Source organism: Hyperolius riggenbachi, chromosome 1, assembly GCF_040937935.1.
Source record: "Hyperolius riggenbachi isolate aHypRig1 chromosome 1, aHypRig1.pri, whole genome shotgun sequence".
Classification (NCBI taxonomy): domain Eukaryota; kingdom Metazoa; phylum Chordata; class Amphibia; order Anura; family Hyperoliidae; genus Hyperolius; species Hyperolius riggenbachi.
In genome coordinates, this window is record NC_090646.1 from 17,228,939 (window position 1) to 17,250,848 (window position 21,910).

The following is a 21,910-nucleotide window of genomic DNA, read 5'->3' on the forward strand; positions in this document are numbered from 1 at the left end:
CTACTTGAATCATTACACTCCCAATAGAAGTCTATGATGACTCCGAACCCCAATTTATGTTGGGGTGTAGCCCCTTTTATTTTTTCCTAAAGAAGATTTAGCCACTAGCTGAGTGGAGACAGTCTTATAATCTCTTAGTTGGTTGTCCTCAACAGCAAGCCAATTTTGTGAGTCCTTTCTGACCTCTTCCTATCCCACTATGGCTATCATTCATAAAGCATTCCCGCATGCGGAAATGCGTAATACCGCTGACTTTACCGAGCACTGAGCAAGTTGTGCATTCATAAAGCCTCTTTCCGTATGCGGAGCTGACATTCCCGTGCAGAGTGACAACGTACCGCCTTGTGCAGTGTGGATACGCAGTTATCCAGAAAAAGTATCAAAATGTTCATTCATAAACATTTCCGCATAGCGGTATGCGGAAGGGGATTACCGATCCCCTGGATGTAGCGGGAAGCTTGCGGAATACATGTAAGTGAATGGGACGGACCTCCCACACATCAGCAGAGAGAGCACCGCATGGAGGGTCTCGGCCAGCTTTTCTGTTTCCGCATGCCTACCGCCCGCCTACCGACACCATTCTCCAGAAAACCTCCGCACTGCTACCGCCCCAGGCACAAACTTTATGAATGACCACCCAGAAGGATAAACTACCGACGGCGGTATTCTCCCGCACGGGTTCCCCTTACCGACAGCCTGTTCATGAATGATAGCCTATGAGGATTATTACATGCTAGATGCTACACCAGTTGGACTCCTTGCATCTCCCAGTTTTGTTTACGAAGGTGCAACATCATCTCATCATCCTGTAATAAAATAGTTGGTTTATATGCTGGGCTTAGAATAAACGGCCACGTAACAGATACATTTATAATCTCAAATGGTGTAAGACAAGGCAATGCAATAAAAACTCAGTTTTCTCCCGGGGAACAATCTACATAAAGAAAAAAAAAAAAAAAGAAAGAGATTTTTGATGTTAGCAATAAATCAATGCAAAGTTTATGCAGAGACCATCACAATAAATTCTTAAACCAGGTCTATTGATCTAAATCTCACAGCATGTCCTTCCTAAATACAGGCCAATGGTCATTTAGGCGTCATCATCAACATGTTCTACAGTATTTTTGTTTTTTTACATGTAGATTTTCCTCAGGGAATCTGGGTGCTTATTGCATTATTATCCCCCCTGGCGCTACGATTATTTCTGGATTTAGGGTTTAAAAGCCATACCATTTTTTCTCAAGCTTTTAGACCCTAAAAACAAGAAAAATACATACTGCAGAGAGATCTGTAGCAGCCCCTGCATATAACTCACTCAGGCTCGGGGTTACCGCTCTGAGCTGTGGATCTCTGTCCCGAACCTGACTCGGTATTACCACTAAGGAGGTTAAGGACCTGGACTATTAACTTGATTCTGTATGATACTCTGGACTCACTAGATGTATTATGGTGTGTGCTGGGAAAATAAAAAAGGAGGATGGAAAGACAACGGGAGCCCAATCTCGTGTATTATCTCACGTGTGATACGGTTGGTGTAGAAGATGATTGTTTATACTCACAGAGCCGGGTTGCACCTGAGGCAACCAATCCAAATCGCATGTTCGGAAGTACCGTCCCCACTCGGCCTTGTGATGTCGCTTTCGTGGTCGCAGCTCCTTATGAAAATCCACCACCTACCAAGGTGGTGGTATCCCCTAAACCCAGGGGAGAGTAATCCAAATAATAATTTGTATACCAATCTAAATATGTATCTACTTCTATATTGAAACATGAACAATATTTAGATTGGTATAATTTGTATACCAATCTAAATATGTATCTACTTCTATATTGAAACATGAACAATTTCTGCTAATTCAACGTAGGATAATACGGAATGATCCTACCTTAATGAGAAGTCACTCTCAGTAAATAGAATAGAATACTATGCAAATTGTAGTTTAGACTGCATACATTAAATAAAGGCGCCAGGATAAAGGGGCATGGGGTGAAGCTGAAATTGTCAAATATTGTCTTTAACATATATTTTTGTAAGCGTTTCTTCATCTTTGTACGAGATAGAATAATAAATATGTAAATGTAACGGTATTAAAAAGGGCACAGGGCAAAGCCGAATTGCGAAATATTAAAGTAAAAAAAAAAATAATATTTACAGTCATAATGAGGATCCAGTAGAATATCTTTTTATAGTAAAATCCAATGAATCAGGAAAAGTAGTTCACTATATCAGAACTGTTTTTTGTTTTTTTTGTTATTTGGATTTCCTCCTCTTCTTTCCTTTTCTACTGTAGTGTGCTTTATATAGCCCGTTTTGGGCCGGGGGGGCGGGGGGGGGGGTTGTTGAAGGGAGGGGAGAGGGGGGAGGGGGGCGGGATGGGAGAGAGGGGGGGAGAGGGAAATAGAGAAGAATGTGAGAGGGAGAAAAGAAAGAAAAGAAAAAAAAAAGAGAGAAAAAAGAGGGAAAAGACGATTTTTGACTATGATGCAAACTATAGCCCTGGTTTAAGAGCACTGTGATGAAGCTGATATTCTTTGCCGGGCTACGAGCTATGAGAGCTTGCTGATTGTCAAAAAAAAAAAAAAAAAACTGGTAATACATTGTACATTTATACTGATGCATTTGCTGGGACGTGAGGACTGAGTTTACTACATCCAGAGGTGTAATTACAATATCAGAATTTACTATAATGAGATTCTACTGTAGTAAAACATTAGTAAATATTACTGATATTTTACCATAACTAGACCTAACCCTACTCTTACTTAAGCCTCCCTCCTCCGACGCTCAACCCTAACCCTCCCCCCGGTGGTGCCTAACTCTAAACCCCCCCTTCCTGACCCCTAACCCTGAAACCGTCCTTTCTGATGCCTAACCTTACCCCCCCCCCCCCCCCCCTCTGCTGCAAATAACATTAATTAAAGAAAACCTGTAATGGGAAAAAAAAACTCTTGAGGATACTCTCCTCGGGAGGGGGATGCCTCTGGATCCTAACGAGGCTTCCCACGTCCTCTGGTGCCCCTCCTTTTAAGTGCTAGCAGGGTCCCCCGAAGTGCGGCAAGGAAAATATTTAGCTACCGCCATCCTGCCCAGGCGCACTAGCCGCTCTTTATTCAGGTTAAGCACCTTTTGCGTCTACGCGGTAGTGCGGATACGATCAGTTTCGGCTATTACCGCCTAGCCGAACAAAGAGCCACTGTTGCGCCTGCGCTGGATCCCGGCAAGGTAGATATATCATCCCTTGTTAAGCTTGTCGGGTGAGGATTGGAGGAGTATTCGGGGAGCCAGCACTGGATTCCCTGAAACTACAGGGGAGGGGGAAGCCTCATTGGGACCCTGAGGCTTCCCCCTCCGGAGGTAAGTATCCCCCAGAGGGCTTTTTTTTATTATTACAGAGTTTCTTTAACCCCCCTGGTGGTCTATCAAAAACCGCCAGGGGGCAGCAGAGCAGTTTTTTTTTTTTTTTAAATCATGTAGCGAGCCCAGGGCTCGCTACATGATAGCCGCTGTGCAGCGGCATCCCCCCGCCCTCTTTGATCGCCTCTGGCTATCTCCCATCAGGAAATCCCGTTCAAAGAACGGGATTTCCTGGAGGGCTTCCCCCGGCATGACGTCATCGACGTCGTGACGTCATTGGGAGACCCGATCTACCCCTCGGCGCTGCCTGGCACTGATTGGCCAGGCAGCGCACGGGGTCTGGGGGGGCGGCACGGCGCGGCGAGCGGCGGGCAATCGGCACAGAGTGGCGGCGATCAGAGGGCACAAAAAAAAATCATCAAAATCGGCCCAGCAGGGCCTGAGAAATCCCCCTCCGCGGCATAGCCCGTGCTCAGCACGGGCTTACCGCCAGGGAGATTAAAATATATAAATATTTCTAAGACAATACATTTCCAAATGATAATTTTCAAAATTATTATTCTCAAAATTAATTTCAAAACTATAATTTTCAAAATGAAAAATTTCATTTGGACGGTCCCGGCGTCCACTATTTATCAGGCACCCGTATTTTTGCTTTTGGTGTCCAATAGCGGATATTTTGCATTGGCACCTATGGGGCGCCCAAATAGTCCATTAACCCCAGGTGCAAACATTTCCTGATTCAATTGAGACTATCTTTCACTACCTGAGCACCCATACTGACCCCGGGTCCACCCATCCAGCTCATTATTTGATTCTACTTCAGGTGCGGCATTTACTGTCTATCTCCAATATCGTCGTATTCATTGTCAGAGTTTTTGGGGTACCTTTTAAATTATTTGTAAACACTAAACAATCTTGAAGGGTATTTTGTTATTTTTTACAGATTGGGGATAATAAAGATCACGGGCCCATATGCAATTCACTTTTTCTCCTCAATTTTCTCCTAGGAGATATTTTTTCATCTTCGATTTAAAATAACTTTTTAGCAATTTGCAATGGAAAAAGTATCAAAATCTATGGTAAAAAGTACAATCAAAAATATTTTGAGCATTTGTTTGCTTGCTGGTGATCTGAAGGGCATTTTATTGGCATGTTTGAAAATATCACCTAGGAGAAAACTCAGGTGAAAAAGTGAATTGCATAGGGGCCCATGTCATAAAATGCCTTTTAAGCCACCAGCAAGCAAGAAAATAAATTTGATAGTACTTTTTCACCTACTCTCCTAGGAGAGAACTCAGGAGAAAATTGTAACTGTGCTGTGGGCCCATGAGCAGGACTGCTTCCTGGGTTTCTGCCTCTACATATTTTGCAGACTCAGTGTACAGTAATTAATTTTATGGTTAGCACAAAAAAATATTTACTATAAATTACAATTTCACAATGCAAACTCAGTATCTGTAAAAAAAACAGAATTTGCCCAGAATTCTATGCAGCATTTCAAATTGTGGCAGATTCAGAATTCGTCAATTACAACCTTCCCTAAAATCCATTTCAGGGTAGCCAATGCTAGTATCTCTTAGAGTGAACACTACTTTTACATCTCCATGTGGACAATGCTCCTGATATCATTTTATTTTATTTTTTTAACAAATCAGTTTTATTTAATCATAAGAACAAGACATTGCTATGACATGAAATATTACATGTCTAGTAACTGTATTGTTGTTGAATACATGTTAAGGAAACCAAAATTTCACAGAGATTCGGGATAAAATCCAGCCTGGATGAACTGGTGTTGTCTGAGGCAAGAATCAAGGTAGAAAAGAGAGTGAACAATGAAACTATAGAAGGAAGAAGAAAAAGAAGGGAAGAGGAAGAGGAAGAAGAAGTTGGCTCTTAGGTTCGTCCCCGTCTATTCCCTGTGATGGTCGCTGGCAATGAAAAAAAAGTCCCTGAGTTTAAGCAGTGGAATTACAAGATATTAACTCACAGAATTAGAACCAGCGGTTGTGACATTATTACACCATGGCTCCCAGATCTTGTCAAATCGCTGAGGAGAGTTGCGATTTTTATATGTCAATCGAAATAATGGAAGAGCTTTATTTATTGTATGTTTCCAAGAATTTATAGATGGCAAGGAATCTCCTTTCCAAACTCGTAGTATTTCTTTACGAGCGTAATAACATAGACTACGTATCAGGTATTGTGTATACTTACCACATGAAGGGCCGTCAAATAAACCCAATAGAGCTAGTTTGGGTGAGCAGAAGTATTGGGAATCCAAAATATCATTGATAGAATATCTCATCCCAGAACAGTTTTAATTTATTACAACTCCAGAACATATGGAAGAAAGTGCCAGTCTCGGCAGAGCATCTATGACATAGCATACTGTTGGAATTGCAGATTTTATGCATACTTTCAGAGGTGAGGTAAGTTCTGTGTAAAAATGTGAACTGTACTAGTCTATCTCTAGCTGAAATAGGAATTTTGATATAGCCATTCAAAATATCTTCCCAGTCAGACATCGAAGAAGTTTTTCAGTACTCTTTTGCAACAGGGCCGATTAGATTGCTGATAAGGCTTGTATAGGCTTGTATAAGGTTTGTATAGATAAAGTGTCATAAGAGTCTGTTCCATGTCACTTGCTTCCAGAATAGGAGCCCCATCATGGAATTGTGCCGAAAAAGCGTGCCGGATTTGCAAGTATTTAATAAAAAACAACATTTTTTTTGAAAGGGAAAACATTTGCTTAAGTTCATTAAAAGTTAAAAGCGCTCTGTCTTTAATTATGTGTTATAGGGATTTAAAGAGAATCTGTACTCTAAAAGTCTTACAATAAAAAGCATACCATTCTATTCATTATGTTCTCCTGGGCCCCTCTGTGCTGTTTCTGCCTCTCCCTGCTGCAATCCTGGCTTGTAATTGCCAGTTTTAGGCAGTGTTTACAAACAAAAGACATGGCTGCTAACCAGCATGTGATAGGCTGAGAGAAGCTCAGTCTGTGACTCATACAGAGCCTGGAGGGGGCTTGGAGAGAGTGTGTATAGCTTCTACCTATCACAAGCAGAGCAGCACATTCCTGCCTCAGCCGACAAAGCTGACAAAGGAAAGAAGATTAGATTATATAACAGAGATAATACAGCCACTGTGCAACTAGGAAAGGCTGCAGTAAGACAGACCACATTAGAACAGGTATATGAACTTACAGGATAGAAGAAATAAGAGTGAAAATGTTGTTACAGAGTCTCTTTAAATCCGGATTTAGCCCAGAGTATTGGATCTGGAATTTGCGTAAAGAGTTGTAGTTTGGGATTTTCCCATGGGAAGTATGCAGAAAAATATGCTGTTCCTCTCCCATATACTATTAGCCGGAAAAAAGGGCGCCGGCTGGGGGTGGACAAAAAGGGTGCCGCCATAGACTCTATTGCAATTATCATTAATATGAAAAAAGCAGAAAAAAGGGCACTACAATAAATATTGTTAACAAAATTAAAACATTAAAGTTTTTGAAGTATGTTGTCGTTTTAGAAGCTTGCAACATTATAGTTTTTGTCATATTATTTCGTCTGTATGTACAGATTTTACGTTATCTAAGATATTATCATTTCTATTTGTAAAAAGGTGTATCTGCAGAGCGAGTGGTTAGAGTTAGGCACCACCAGGGGGACTGGTTAGAGTAAGGCACCACCCAGGCGGCGGTTAGTTTTAGGAAACACCGGGGGGATGGTTAGGGTTAGGCAGCACCAGGGGAGTGGATAGTTTTAGGCACCACCAGGGGGTGTGGTTAGGGTTAGGCAACACCAGGGGGGTTAGGATTAGGCACCACTGGGGGGTTGTTAGGGTTAGGCACTACCAGGGGAGTGGTTAGTTTTAGGCACCACCAGGGGGGTTAGGATTAGGCACCACTGGGGGGTGGTTAGGGTTAGGCACCACCAGGGGAGTGGTTAGTTTTAGGCACCACCAGGGAAGGGTTCTGTGTGAGGGTAGGGTTGGGTTAAGCTGTAATGTTGAATTACATAACGATTTTTAACATTAATATCTTTTCGTTATTAGTTCCCATCTGTTTTTACAATGGTATTTATCATTAACCAAGTTTGGCAACCATGTTTATCATTATCAGATTTTGTTATCCACCAGCGCCATTTCGTTATCCAGCCTGGCCCTTTTTTCATGGTGCCATATACTTGATTACCTCGAACTAGACCCTGCATACTGCAGTCATTGGAATAGTGCATCTCTAATCATTTGCAGTTCCTCTAAATACCAGAAGTGTAAGCCTCTCGTAGGATCCCATTTGAGCCGCTTCAGCGACCACTGCAGGATTATACTGTATCTATCCTGTGCAAACCGAGACTAGGACAGCAGCGTAATAGTATAATTGCATGTTTGGAAGGGCCAGCCCCTCTTGATCTATAGGGAGTTACAGTGTACTGAGGGCAATTCTCGGGGTCTGAAGCGTCCAAACAAATGTTGTGATTAAGGAATGCAGGGTTTTCAAAATCTACAGTATTTATTTTCCCAATAAGCGAGAGCAGTAGCTGTTTCCATAATTGGCACTTCCCACGAAAGGTCTCAACAAACGGCATAACATTGAGTTTAAAATAATCTTGTGTTTTATTGGTTACTAGCAGACCCAAGCCCATTTAAAAACCGGCTCTAGGGTCTGTTTTTCGCCACGCCCGCCGCATGTACTACACGTACGTGCGCACACACCCGCCGCACACCCGGCTCCCTGGCCCACCCACCTGGCTCCCTGGCCCCGTCCCTGTCCTCCTGTCTGGGTGAGACTGGGTCCGTGCTGCGCACATGCGCAGTAGCAGAAAGCTTGGACCCAGCTACACAGAGACAGCACATGCAGGGACACAGGGGTGTTATTATAGAGGATAACAATCCCCAGGTAACGGAAATGTGACACCCATTGTAAAGGGCTACAATTGGCTGTCGGTTGAATGTTGTCCAGGGGCATGAGGACAGACTTACTCTGATTAATTCAGAGACCCGAGAAAGAGACAAAAGTTGTAATTATGTCGAGCGCTACGTCTTAGGAGCCGTCCGGGTCACCTAGATATAACAAGTGTTGTCTGCATATAATGACACACATTTGTTCTATAGGAACAATTGGAATCCCTTGTATCTGGTCAGATTCACGTAAAAGAATTGCCATGGGCTCAAGTGCTAAGGCAAACAGGTAGGGAGAGAGAGGGCAACCCTGGCGTGTGCCACGATATAAGGGAAAGAGTTCGGAAATAGTATTACCAGTACAAATTATGACTTTAAAGGTATACTGTAGGGGGGGTCGGGGGAAAATGAGTTAAAGTTCCCGGGGCTTCTAATGGTCCCCCACAGACATCCTGTGCCCACACAGCCACTCCCCAATGCTCCGGCCCCGCCTCCGGTTCACTTCTGGAGTTTCAGACTTTAAAGTCTGAAAACCACTGCGCCTGAGTTGCTGTGTCCTCACTGCCGCTGATGTCACCAGGAGGGTCTGTGCCTGCGCCGTACGTTCCTGGTGACATCAGGGGGGGCGAGGACACGGCAACGCAAGCGCAGTGGTTTTCAGACTTTAAAGTCTGAAATTCCAGAAGTGAACCAGAGGCGGGGCCAGAGCATTGGGGAGTGGCTGCACAGGCACAGGATGTCTGCGGGGGACCATTAGAAGCCCCAGGTAAGTTCAACTCATTTTCCCCCGACCCCCCCTACAGTATCCCTTTAAGAGTCCTATACTGTATAATGCCTTTATCCATGCAATGAATTTGTTACCAAATCCATACCTATTTAGTATTTCCCAATGGCATGCCCACTCCATAGAATCAAACGCCTTCTCGGTGTCTGGTGAGGCAACCACCCTGCGGCCAGACACAGAGGAGGGCAAAGAAATATTGGTAAACAGATAGTGTATGTTAATGTCTGTGCCTTTGTTAACGTACCTCTGTCGTGAAAATGTAAAATACATGTAAACATATACAAATAACAGGTATGTTTCTTCTGGAGCCATAAATTACTTTTCTCCTATTTTGCTGTCACTTACAGTAGGCAGTAGAAATCTGACATTACCGACAGATTTTGGACTAGCCCATCTTCTCATCGGGGATTTCTCAGGTTTTTTTTTTTTTTTTTTTTTTTTAAGCACTTAGTGAATGCCAGTTGCTCCGTCCAACTGCCAAAATAGTGTGCAGCGAGCAGGGAGGCTGGCCAGCATCTGTATAAATCTTTTTCAGGGAGTGTCTTTTATAAAGAATAAAGTCCTTGTCGAGAATCCCCCATGAAGAGATGGACTAACCCAAAACTTGTCGGTAATGTCAGATTTCTACTATCTATTGTAAGTGACAGCAACATAGGAGAAAAGTAATTTATGGCTCATTTTACTCAGGAAGAAATGTACATCTTAAATGTACTTCTTATTTGTATGTGTGTTAAATTTTTTAAGATTTTCGCGATAGTTCCTCTTTAAGCATAAAGCCTGAATGATCACAATGTATTAATGTAGTAATTATTGCTTTAACACGATTAGCCAATATTTTTGGTAGGATTTTGGCATCTGTGTTCAATAAAGAAATAGGCCTATATGATCCGCACTGGGATGGATCCTTTCCCTGGTTTAAGTATAAGTACTATTATTGCATCTGAGAAAGTGTTCAGCAGAAATTCCCCCTCTAAAACCTTATTAAACAAAGTGCATAGTATATGAGCCAATATATCAGAGTAGCAATTATAAAATTCAGATGGGAGGCCATCTGGTCCGGGTGTCTTATTGGATTTAAGCTTTGGACTTCCTCAACTGTAATTCATTTATCAAGGGTTGTTTTATTTTGCTCTGAAAGGAGTGGTAAGTCAATAGTAGTTAAAGGAATACTATCGATACCCAAGTGTTCTAAAATGACAGTGTACAAATAATGTCTAAGTAGCTGTGTAAACATTTCCCTACCTTTCATGTTAAATATCAGAGGCAAAAGCTGTAATTCATTGAGGGTAGGATTTAGCTATATTGGGACAAATCAATTGCAGAAGGGGTGTCTGCTTCAATGCACAGCCAGAGTTGCATATCAGACTACAGAAAGCAAATATCAAACATATCAAACTCTGAAAGCAAAAATAGTATGAAAAGCTGTGACAATTAGTTACATTTCCTCTGCTGCCTTCAGACACTTCAGTCAGAAACACAGGACACAGGAGCTGCAGCTGTTGGGAGCTCTCTTCTCTGTCACACACAGAGCTACACATAGAGTTAACTGATCAAGTGTGAGGGGAATTTCCCCTCTCCTCATGGCTCAGTCAGCCGTCAGTTTTGGCGTCAGTAAACTTTGAAAGTATTTTGCTAACAGTAAACAAAGAATTTGCTACTAAAATGTATACAGCAGTACTGCAGCACTTCCCAAACAATTCCTGTGTCAATTGAAAAAAATATGTGAATCAATAGTATTCCTTTAAGTAATTTTCTAGCTCTATGGGGAAAAATAAACGCCCAACGACTTTAGCGGTTATTTGCAAAGCCCTCTTATAAGCTAGAAACACCAAATTTGCAGGTTACGTAGAGGGGGACCATGACTACAAGAGGAAAAAAAATCAAAAAGACCTTATACACTTTTTGAGAAAATCGATTTTATAATTTCAAAGGAAAAAAGTATACTTTTAAATGCAGTAAATGACTGTAAGGAAACAAAACCCGCCGACTTTAGACGTTAACAGCAAAGCCGCCTTACATGGTAGAAACAACACATTTTCAGGATATGCTAAAAAGATAGTGGGAAAAATATTTTATTTTCCAATTTTTTTTATGTGCAGAGTGTGGGAAATTTAAAAAAATGGCCCCCCTACCCAGCTTGCATGGGGGACAAGGGGTTAAATATGCTTGGTTAGGGGGGGGGGGGTGGCATTTTTTTAATTTCCCACACTCTGCACATAATTTTTTTTTTTTTTTTTTAAATTGGAAAATAATATTTTTTCCCACTATCTTTTTAACATATCCTGAAAATGTGGTGTTTCTACAATGTAAAGGGGGTTTGCTATTAATCTCTAAAGTCGGCGGGTTCTGTTTCCTTAGAACTGTCCTTTACTGCATTTAAAAGTATACTTTTTTCCTTTGAAATTTTTAAATCGATTTTCTCAAAAAGTATACGGTATTTTTGAAAGAAAAAAAATCCACTTGTACCCACTGTCCCTATTTACATACCCTACAAATCTGGTGTTTCTAGTATGTAAGGGGGCTTAGCTATTGGCCGATAAAAAAGTTGGCAGACACTCGCCTGCTATTAAAGGGAACCAGAGGCCCCAGAAAAAAGATTTTATACATACCTGGGGCTTCCTCCAGCCCCATACTCAAGGATCGCTCCCACGTCGCCGTCCTCCGCTTCCTGTATCCGGCGGTACCGGGTCCCGTAGTTTCGGCCAGTCGGCGGCAGCACGCGGCCAATTGTCCGCATCACAGGGGCTCCCGGCATACACTTACGCGTGCAGTTGCATACTGCGCAGCCGCACGCGTAGGGGTATGGAGGGAGCCCCTGCTCATGCGGACAATTGGCCGCGTCCGCCGGAAGTGAAGGGACCTGGTACCTGCGGATCCAGGAAGCGGAGGATGGTGGCGTGGGAGCGATGCAGGCTTATAGGGCTGGAAGAAGCCCCAGGTATGTATAAAATATTTTTTCTTTTTACAAGTCCGGCGTCTCTGGTTCCCTTTAACTGCAGCCATTCTTACGCTGTTTATGGCAGGGTTCTCAAACTTTGCACAATTGGTTACTGGGTGACTGGGATTACAATTCAGAAAAGTGGGTGGAGCCTATAAAAGCCAATCATAATTCACCTGTTGATTTTCAAAGGGAATATGTAATTGCTACCATTCTTGCATTGTTAATCGCACAAGCCTCAAACCTGGTACAGTTGATCATTGGGTGACTGGGGTTCAATTTCAGAAAGGGGGGTGGAGCCACAAACAGCTAGAAAACTGGGCACAGCTACCACCAACCAAATACATAAGCGGGCAATGTGGAGTCATAAGTGGGCAGAGACAAATACAAATTTTTACTAGGAAAATGTAAACAGCAGCCATTCTTACACTGTTAATGGTAGGGTTCTCAAACTTTGCACAGTTGGTTACTGGTTGACTGGGATTAATATTTAGAAAAGTGGGTGGAGCCTACATAAGCCAATCAAAATTCACCTATTGATTCAAAGGAAATATTTAATTGCTGCCATTCTTGCACTGTTAATGGCACAAGCCTCAAACCTGGTACAGTTGGTCTTTGGGTGACTGGGGTTCAAATTCAGAAAAGGGGTGGAGCCACAAACAGCCAATGAGATTTGTTTCATTTCAATGAAAGTTATAGGTGACAAAGACTGCAAAGCTTACAAACTTGGTCATTAAGTAATTGTGTATTCGAGTTAGAAAAAGGGGCCGTAGCGAACACCAGCCAAATACATAACCGGGCAACGCCGGGTCATCAGTGGGCAGAGACAAATACAAATTTCACTGGGAAAATGTAAACTGCAGCCATTCTTACACATTCTTAAAAAGCCAATCATAATTCACTTATTGATTTTCAAGGGGAATATTTAATTGCTGCCATTCTTGCACTGTTAATGGCACAAGCCTCAAACCTGGTACAGTTGATCATTGCGTGACTGGGGTTTAAATTTATATAAGGGGGTGGAGCCCCAAACAGCCAATCTGATTTGTTTCATTTTAATGCAGGTTATTGATACCAAAGACAGCAAAGCTCACAAATTTGGTAATTGTGTGTTAGGGTTAGGAAAAGTGGGCAGATCCAACACCAGCCAATTCAATTCAATTCACTTTATTGTCATTGTGTAACACAACGAAATTACTTTTCATGACAACCCCACGGTGCATATAGGGAACATAGTGATAGTAACAAGGAAGAGAAGAAATTATACACGTATGCCAGGTATTACAGATGTTTAAACAATTTGTACACAGTGTTAATTATTTCAGAGAGGATTCAGAGTTTATCAAGTTTATGGCGGATGGGAAAAAGCTGTCTTTCAGTCTGTTTGTGTGTGTGTGGATTGATCTAAAACGTTTACCTGATGGAAGGAGCTCAAACAGGGCATTTCCAGGGTGACTGTTGTCCTTGATAATGTTTTTGGCCCTTCTCAAGCTGTGAGTATTATACAAAAGTTCCAGTGATGGTAGTTCAGTGCCAATAATGGCTTCTGCTGTTTTAACCACCCTGGCGTTCTATTAAGATCGCCAGGGAGGCTGCGGGAGGTTTTTTTTTTAATAAAAAAAAAACTATTTCATGCAGCCAACTGAAACTGAAAGTTGGCTGCATGAAAGCCCACTAGAGGGCGCTCCGGAGGCGATCTTCTGATCGCCTCCGGCGGCCAGAAATAACACGGAAGCCCGCAATGAGCGGCCTCCCGTGTTTCGCTTACCTCGTCGCCATGGCGACGAGCGGAGTGACGTCATGGACGTCAGCCGACGTCCTGACGTCAGCCGCCTCCGATCCAGCCCTTAGCACTGGCCGGAACTTTTTGTTCCGGCTACGCTGGGCTCAGGCGGCTGGGGGGAGCCTCTTTCGCCGCTGCATGCGGCGGATCGCCGCACTGCAGCAGCGATCAGGCAGCACATGCGGCTGGCAAAGTGCCGGCTGCGTGTGCTGCTTTTTATTTCATGCAAATCGGCCCAGCAGGGCCTGAGCGGCAGGCTCCGGCGGTACTGGACGAGCTGAGCTCGTCCAGACCGCTCAGCTGGTTAACAACTCGCTGCAGTGCTTCTCTAGTAGCCTTCGTGCAGCTGTTGTACCAGGCAGTCATGCAATAGGTCAGAACGCTTTCTATAGTGCATCTGTAGAAATTAACCAGCAGCTTCTGTGGGAGGTTAGCGCTCCTTAGTTTTCTCAGAAAGTAGAGGCGTTGTTGTGCTTTGCCAGTTAGAGCTAAAGCATTGTCAGCCCAGGACAGGTTCTCTGCGATGGTGACTCCCAAAAATTTGAAGCTGGAAACTCTCTCCACAGCCTCTGCATTGATCATTAGGTAGGTGAGTAGTCTTTTTGGTGGTCCTAAAGTCCAGAATAATTTCTTTGGTCTTCTTTGTATTTAATAACAGGTTGTTAATGTCGCACCATGCAGTCAGGTTCCTAACTTCTTCTCTGTATGCAGCTTCCTCATTGTCTGATATAAGCCCAATGACAGTCGTATCATCTGCAAACTTAACATTTACGTTTGAGGTATGGATAGGCTGGCAGTCATGGGTGAAAAGTGCATAGAGGAGAGGGCTTAATACACAGCCCTGTGGCACGCCAGTGCTCAGGGTAAGGGTGGAGGATGTCTGTTTTCCTAGTCTGACAGTTTGAGGGCGATTAGTAAGGAAGTCCAATAACCAAGTACATATGGAGGGAGCAAGACCTAGTGCATGGAGTTTGTTGGTCAGCTGGCTAGGTACAATGGTGTTAAATGCTGAGCTGTAGTCAACAAAGAGCATCCTAACATAGGAGTTGGGCTTTTCCAGGTGTGAGAGGGCAGCATGGAGAGCTACATAGATGGCATCCTCAGTCGATCTATTTGTTCGGTAAGCAAACTGGTGTTGATCTAGATTTGCTGGGATGGAGGCCTTGATGTGTGTGGCTACCAGTCGTTCAAAGCACTTGGCGATGACAGGGGTTAGAGCAACTGGTCGATAATCATTAAGACAGGCTATCCTAGGATTTTTTGGGACTGGCACAATGGTTGTAGATTTAAAGCATGATGGAACTACACCCAAGGACAGAGAGAGGTTGAATATTTGTGTAAAAACTTTCGTTAGTTGACCAACACAGGCCTGGAGCACACGTCCTTGCACACCATCAGGACCTGCAGCTTTCCTGGTGTTGATATTTGTGAGTGCTTGCTGCACTTCATGTATGTGAAGGAGTAATGGCTGTAAGTCTGTAGTGGGCCCAAAGTTGACTGGAGGCCGATTGTTGTCTTTTTCAAATCTAGCAAAGAAGTTGTTAAGTTCCTCTGCTAGGCTGGGGATGTTATTGTCCAGTGTATATTGAGGGCTATTCTTCTTTTTGTAATCTGTGAATAGTTGAATGCTTTGCCACATCCTCCTTGGGTTTGAGTCATTTTCAAAGTTTTCCTCAATCCTTTGTTTGTATTTAAGTTTTGCATTTCGAATGCCTTTTTTCAGACTTGCTCTGGCTGAAGAATATGTGTCTTTGTCCTGTTTTTTAAAAGCTTTGTTTCTATTCTTTAGAAGTCCCTTGAGTTCTTTTGTTATTCATAGTTTATGATTTGGGTAAACCGTAATTCTTTTGTTGACAGTGATGGTGTCCACACAGAAATTAACATATGACAATACAGAGGAAGTACTCGTCTCCAGGTCTGTTTCATGAAAGAAAATATCCCAATCTGTATTTTCAAAGCAATCTTGGAGCTGAGAAATGGCATTCTCAGGCCAGACTTTAACGGACTTGCTAATTGGTTTAGCAGTGTTGATAATGGCTTTGTATGCAGGAATAAGAAACAAAGATAGATGGTCAGACTGTCCCAGTGGGGGGCGTGGGGTGATCTTATAGGCACTTTTTATGTTTGTATAGACATGATCCAAGGTGTTTTCTCCTCTGGTTTTGCAGTCCACATGCAAAATTATTAAAATAAACAATTATTGAGACATTAGTAGCGCAGTATGAAAAGAAAAGGATAAAATACTTAGGTTCGTGGAAACATGTCCTTTTGTGGGAAAACTTGTAAAGTTCAGTTTAGTTCAGGCAGGAGCAAAGTTCAGACAAGATGGCCGCCACTGTTCCTCAGAGTGACAGCAGCTCCCATGAAGGTGGAAAATGGAGGAATGAAGTCCGCCTGCTGGCCATGTGCTTTTGATGAAGCTGGCTCGGGGGTGTGGCCCTGCCTGCCCCCCTCTGAATTACCCACCAATGACAGTTCATTCCCTCTGAGAGATTTTAGGGTTAAACTTATAAAATGCCGTAACTAATAAACGATACATGTCATATTTAGGTGGATAGCAGATTCATACTTGTCGGAAAATACAGATTAACATGATATCAGACGTGACTAGGGTAGCTTCTCAGAGTCATACCGCAATAACTGGACGAGATATTGCCATGAATTTTATATCCGCACGTTGGGCGTATTTTAACGAATAAGACTATATGAATTTCATAGCTATGCGATATACGGTCTTCGTATACCGACAAGAAATCATACAACACATGCATTTAGATCTGCCCTCCATTGGTGCCATGAAGTCTGTGGGAAAGCAGGTTTTGAATAGGCCTCCTGCTGTGAGGGAAATGTCCTTTGCTGGCTCACCAAATGGATGGCTATGGACTCCCTGAGGTAATTAAAAGTAAACATTCTCCTTGGACACAAGCATTGTCCAAGCTAATTAACAAATCAAAAGACATCCTGCACCTAAGTTACTGCTATCTCTCTGCTGAGAAATGAGAGAGCCCAGATTAACTGCAGATGCTCCTACACAACCAATCTATATTCTATCGATCTTAATCGCAATCGATGCAGAGAATCGATTGCTATCGCATGTTCTTCACGGGCAGTTCAAGGACGCGGCCACGCAACCGTCCGTCACATATGGTGTTTGTAAAGCAAAAACAGGGAATAGACTTGCCAGGCAGCGGAGCTACTCACCACGCATCCACTCAGACTCCATTTTGCCCCCGATGTAATTTTCTGTCACAAGTTAGATAGGTGTTGATTCATCAACCAGAATAAGTGCTCGTTAAAAAACAAATAGTTGCCACTATGGAGGATTTGCTAGCTCTTTGCAGCGTAGCAAGCCTTACTTTGTCACACGCGTTGCTAATTAAGCGATGTGCGCTCCTTAAATAGTGATAATATGGTAATATGTTAATTAACATAGAAGCGGCCATGCTAGTGAAGTATCGCAGTATCATACTTCTCAGAGGCGGCTGCTATTTAAAGGATTGTGCATTGCTAAGGAAGGAAAGTGTGTAACAATATAAGGCACGCTATGCTGCAAGGAGCGAGCGTAGCCTCTATAGCTATAGCTATAATTGTTTTTTAACGAGCTAAAGCAGTGATCATTATTCTGGTTGCTATATCAACCTCATATTTTATTTTTTTGCATCTCAGTATGGATTATGTTCCTCTTTCAATAAGTGGACAATTTTTCTCCATCCCAATATGGATAATGTTCTCCTGTGCTTACATGGACGGTGGCTTTCTTTGTTACCTCTCAGAAACTATAATAACAGACTATTTTCTTTATGTTTTTACAGGTATGAAAGGAGTCTATAATGTTGTCTGGTGCTAAATGGATGCTGTATGCATTTGCCTCACTTGTCTTCATTTTCTTCAATTCTGTTTTGTTTCACATTCACCAACGAGACTTCAGATACTTGAAGTTGAGCACACGGGACCTTTCCATCACCAGAGACACCATAACAGCCCTGGACAACCAAACATTTATTATTTCTCCATATTATGAACCAAGAGAAGGCAATTCAGTCCGGGTAATTGCCATCATCCATGTGTCTGTGAAAGAACTCTTCTGTGTCTTCCATTGTTCACCCAATAAAACCATCTCAGTTAGGGCTAAAATAGATCTTCACAGAGACAGATTTGGGTTTTCATATGGAACTGCTGATCTCCTGTGTGCAGAACCACCAGGGTGTGATTACAGGTACATATCCTTCCAATCCCCTAAATCTACAAACTTGACCCAGAAGATCCTATTTGAGATCAGGAACCGGCCCCTACCTTCAATCTCTTCCAATTTTACTGTCTGCATTTCTACTGTGTATGGGGACTACAACAATGTTCTACAGATGGTCCAGAGCATTGAGATGTACAAGATTCTGGGGGCTTCCAAGGTCACCATCTATAACACCAGCTGTTCCAGGACTGTAGACAAAGTCTTACGCCATTATATTGAAGAAGGCACTCTGGAAGTAGTTCAATGGCCAATAGACAAGCATCTTCAGACATCCGACAAATGGCTTTTTACCAAAGGACTCACCAGCGACATCAGCTATTATGGGCAAGTGGCAGCCTTAAACGATTGTCTATACAGGAACATGTACACAAGCAAGTATATTCTCCTCAATGACATTGATGAAATTATTCTGCCAGCCAAAGACTGGTGCTGGTCTTCACTAATGGAAAGACTACAGAAGGAGGACCCCACAACAAGTGTCTTCTGTATCGAAAATCACTTCTTTCCCACATCAGTCAATGATTCTAGATTCAATTTGTGGTCTCATGTTCCTGGGGTCAATATTCTCCAACATCCCTTCCGAGAACCTATTGACTGGAAAAAATTTAACGCTCGTAAACTTATTGTCAACCCCAGGAAGGTATTTCAAACGTCTATCCATTCCGTTCTAAAACATACTGGAAGTTGGAAGAATTTACCACAAAGCATGGCCATCCTTTTCCACTGCACAAGAGCACGGAGGCAGGACATCACTGTGAATGACTTCATTCGAGATGAGTTATTATGGAAATACAATATGTCCTTAGTGCCAAATGTTGATAAAGTTATTCAGAATTTATTTTCTCAGCGCTAGTGCCACTCATCAAAATGACTCTGAAGGGACATGTAACATGATGGCATAAACATGAGTATGCACAGTCCCAATCCTACTTAAAACTAGCCTGTGTCCCTTTTTGTTTTCTTTTCTTCCTATTACTACTCTTAGAACATTTGAAAGCATTCCCTGTGTGTACAAACATTTATTTTTACTGCAGAGAGCCGTACAGGTTTTCTTATCTCTGGCTAATAGGCAAATGTTGGCTAGGAGACACTCTCTGCCTCTGTCTTTACTCTGCTCCCTTTCTCTGCTGAAGAGATACATCGCCCTGGCAACAGCTTAAGCATAAATGGAGAGGGGCAAAGTGAATACAAAGGCAGAGAGATTCTCATTTGTCAATTAGCCAGAGATAAGCAAGCCTGTACTGCTTTCTGCAATTAAAATAAATGTTTTTATGCACAAGGAATGCTTGGAATTGCTTTCAATTTTTTTATGTACCTAAAGATTATTTACTGAAATTTCAGTTTTGGGTGTATAATCCCACTTTAACCTCCCAATTGGTAAACCAGAGTCTGACTTGGGCTGAAAAATTCTGCTAGGTAAGCCTAGATCAGACTAGGGCTGAAATATCAAAACTTACCACTGAGTGTCGCTGGCATGCCAGGATCCCTCTGCGTTTTGTCCTCAATCTAGGCCCTGGCATCTTCATTTTTATCTCCCGGCAATGGCCTTCTTCCGTCTTGGTCCCTCGTGGTCCCCATGTCGCTCGGTGACTTTCTGTGATGATGCTACATGCGCCGCCTGGAGTCGAGTGCACTTAAAGGAGTTATCAGGCAAACATACAGCGATTTAAATGGCCTACCTGCCGCTGTTCCCCAGTACAAACTGAGCAGGATTGCATATTTTTTTTGTTCAAAAGTTTTCACCAGCCCTGCAATTCGGGCCGTTAGTATTTCCTGCCCTGGAAGTGATTCTGCCTTTTCATTAGCCAAACTTCCCCTTTGCTTTATGTGGAACGCAGGGGGAAGTTGGTCCGCAATGCATGCTTCTATACTTTAAGGTGCGACTGCACACGGGTACTAGAGCGCCGGAGGAGGGTTTGAACTTGCCTTCGTCACTCGCAAGCTCAAACCCTCCTCCAGCGGCTCCAGTACATGTGGGCAGCCATACGTCAATGTGCGGATGCACGCATTGGGAGCTTACTGCGCTAGCATCCAGCAGCTAGGAAAACAGTACTGTGCCTGTGTAACCAAAGGAGTTCCGAGTCGCTGGGGAGCCCGACCTCGAGGTCAGGTCCCCAACCAGAGCATACTACAGCAAATGGATAGATTTATAAAGGGAACGGAGCACGCGATCCAGCAGAATTAAAGGATAGTTACACGCAGACATGCGTGTTTTACATAAGTAACTTTGCCTGATGACTCCTTTCATGCCATCAGATTTGGTGGGAAATTCAAATTGTATGTATTGGATGAAATATACATGTACAAGGGTTGCAAAAGTATTCAGCCCCCTTGAAGTTTTCCACATTTTGTCACATTACTGCCACAAACATGCATCAATTTTATTGGAATAACACGTGAAAGACCAATACAAAGTGGTGTACACGTGAGAAGTGGATCGAAAATCATACATCATTCCAAACATTTTTTACAAATCAATAACTGCAAAGTGGGGTGTGCGTAATTATTCGGCCCCCTGAGTCAATACTTTGTAGAACCACCTTTTGCTGCAATTACAGCTGCCAGTCTTTTAGGGTATGTCTCTATCAGCTTTGCACATCTAGAGACTGAAATCCTTGCCCATTCTTCTTTGCAAAACAGCTCCAGCTCAGTCAGATTAGATGGACAGAGTTTGTGAACAGCAGTTTTCAGATCTTGCCACTTTGTATTGGTCTTACATGTGGAATTCCAATAAAATTGATGCATGTTTGTGGCAGTAATGTGACAAAATGTGGAAAACTTCAAGGGGGACGAATACTTTTGCAACCCACTGTACATGTGTAAAGGTAGCCATACATCTAGCGATGATGGGCAGATTCGACCAAGAGACAAATCTCTCTGTGATCCAATCTGATTAGAGAGAGATCTGTCTGCTGCCCATACACCACAGGCCAATTACCAATTGATTTCATGCTGAAATCAATCAGGAATTGGACTTGTGACACCACATCCGCTGCCTTACCAGCCCGACGCTGTGCCCTTTAATGTCAAATGTGCCCCCCCAGTGCCCAGCGCACTAAACTTTACGTGCCCGCCACTGGCTTCAGGCTCCATCCACAATCTGCAGACGTTCTCCACGTGGTTGCCGGCGTATATGTGGGCGCGTGTGACATCACACATGGTAGTTGCCGGAGTAATGTAAGTGATTTTTAATATTGTATGTATGTTTATGGACTACTTGCAATCGGTCTTTCATATGCTTACAATTTAAAGAAATGGCTTTCAAAAAACTAGACAGTTCTTGGTAAAAAGATCTGTATTTAAAGAGAGTCTGAAGTGAGAATAAATCTCGCTTCAGACCTCATAGATAGCAGGGGCATGTGTGCCCCTGCTAAACCGCCGCTATCGCGCGGCTTAACGGGGGTCCCTTCACCCCCAAATCCCCTCGGTGCAGCGGGGGAGCGCTTCCTGGTTGGGGCAGGGCTAACCGCCGCAGCCCTGCCCCAAGCGCGTCTGTCAGCGCGTATCTCCGCCTCTCCCCCGCCCCTCTCAGTCTTCCCTAACTGAGAGGGGCGGGGGAGAGGCGGTGATGCGCCGCTGATAGACGCGACTGGAGGCAGGGCTGCAGCCGTTAGCTCTGCCTCCACGAACGACCAACTCTGCGACCAACTATTGCGGGGGTGGGTTTGGGGGTGAAGGGACCCCCGTTTAGCATCACATTTAGCAGCATATCCTCCAAAAAATGTAATTGGCTGGACGAGTGTCAACTCAAATCATAAGTGCCTGGGGTGTGGGCGCACTGCTCTGGAACGTAGGTGTCGCTGCATTTTACACAAACTCTGCTTTCTGTTGCTCACCCTATTAACTTCCCTGGCATTTAGAGGAGTATAATAAGGGGGGTAGGGGTAAAAAAAATA

The 21,910-nt window shown here is 43.2% G+C and overlaps 1 protein-coding gene across 1 annotated transcript in view; it reads left to right on the forward strand.

Moving 5' to 3' along the window:
* The window catches only part of LOC137545078 (beta-1,4-galactosyltransferase galt-1-like), a 26,151-nt gene extending 6,990 nt beyond the window's left edge, over nucleotides 1-19,161 (forward strand). Inside the window, exon 2 of the mRNA XM_068266188.1 lies at nucleotides 17,578-19,161. Coding sequence (XP_068122289.1) covers nucleotides 17,596-18,867 — 1,272 coding nt within the window. The 5' untranslated portion in view covers nucleotides 17,578-17,595 and the 3' untranslated portion in view covers nucleotides 18,868-19,161. The remainder of the gene's footprint in view (nucleotides 1-17,577) is intronic.
* Nucleotides 19,162-21,910: the final 2,749 nt, after the last annotated feature.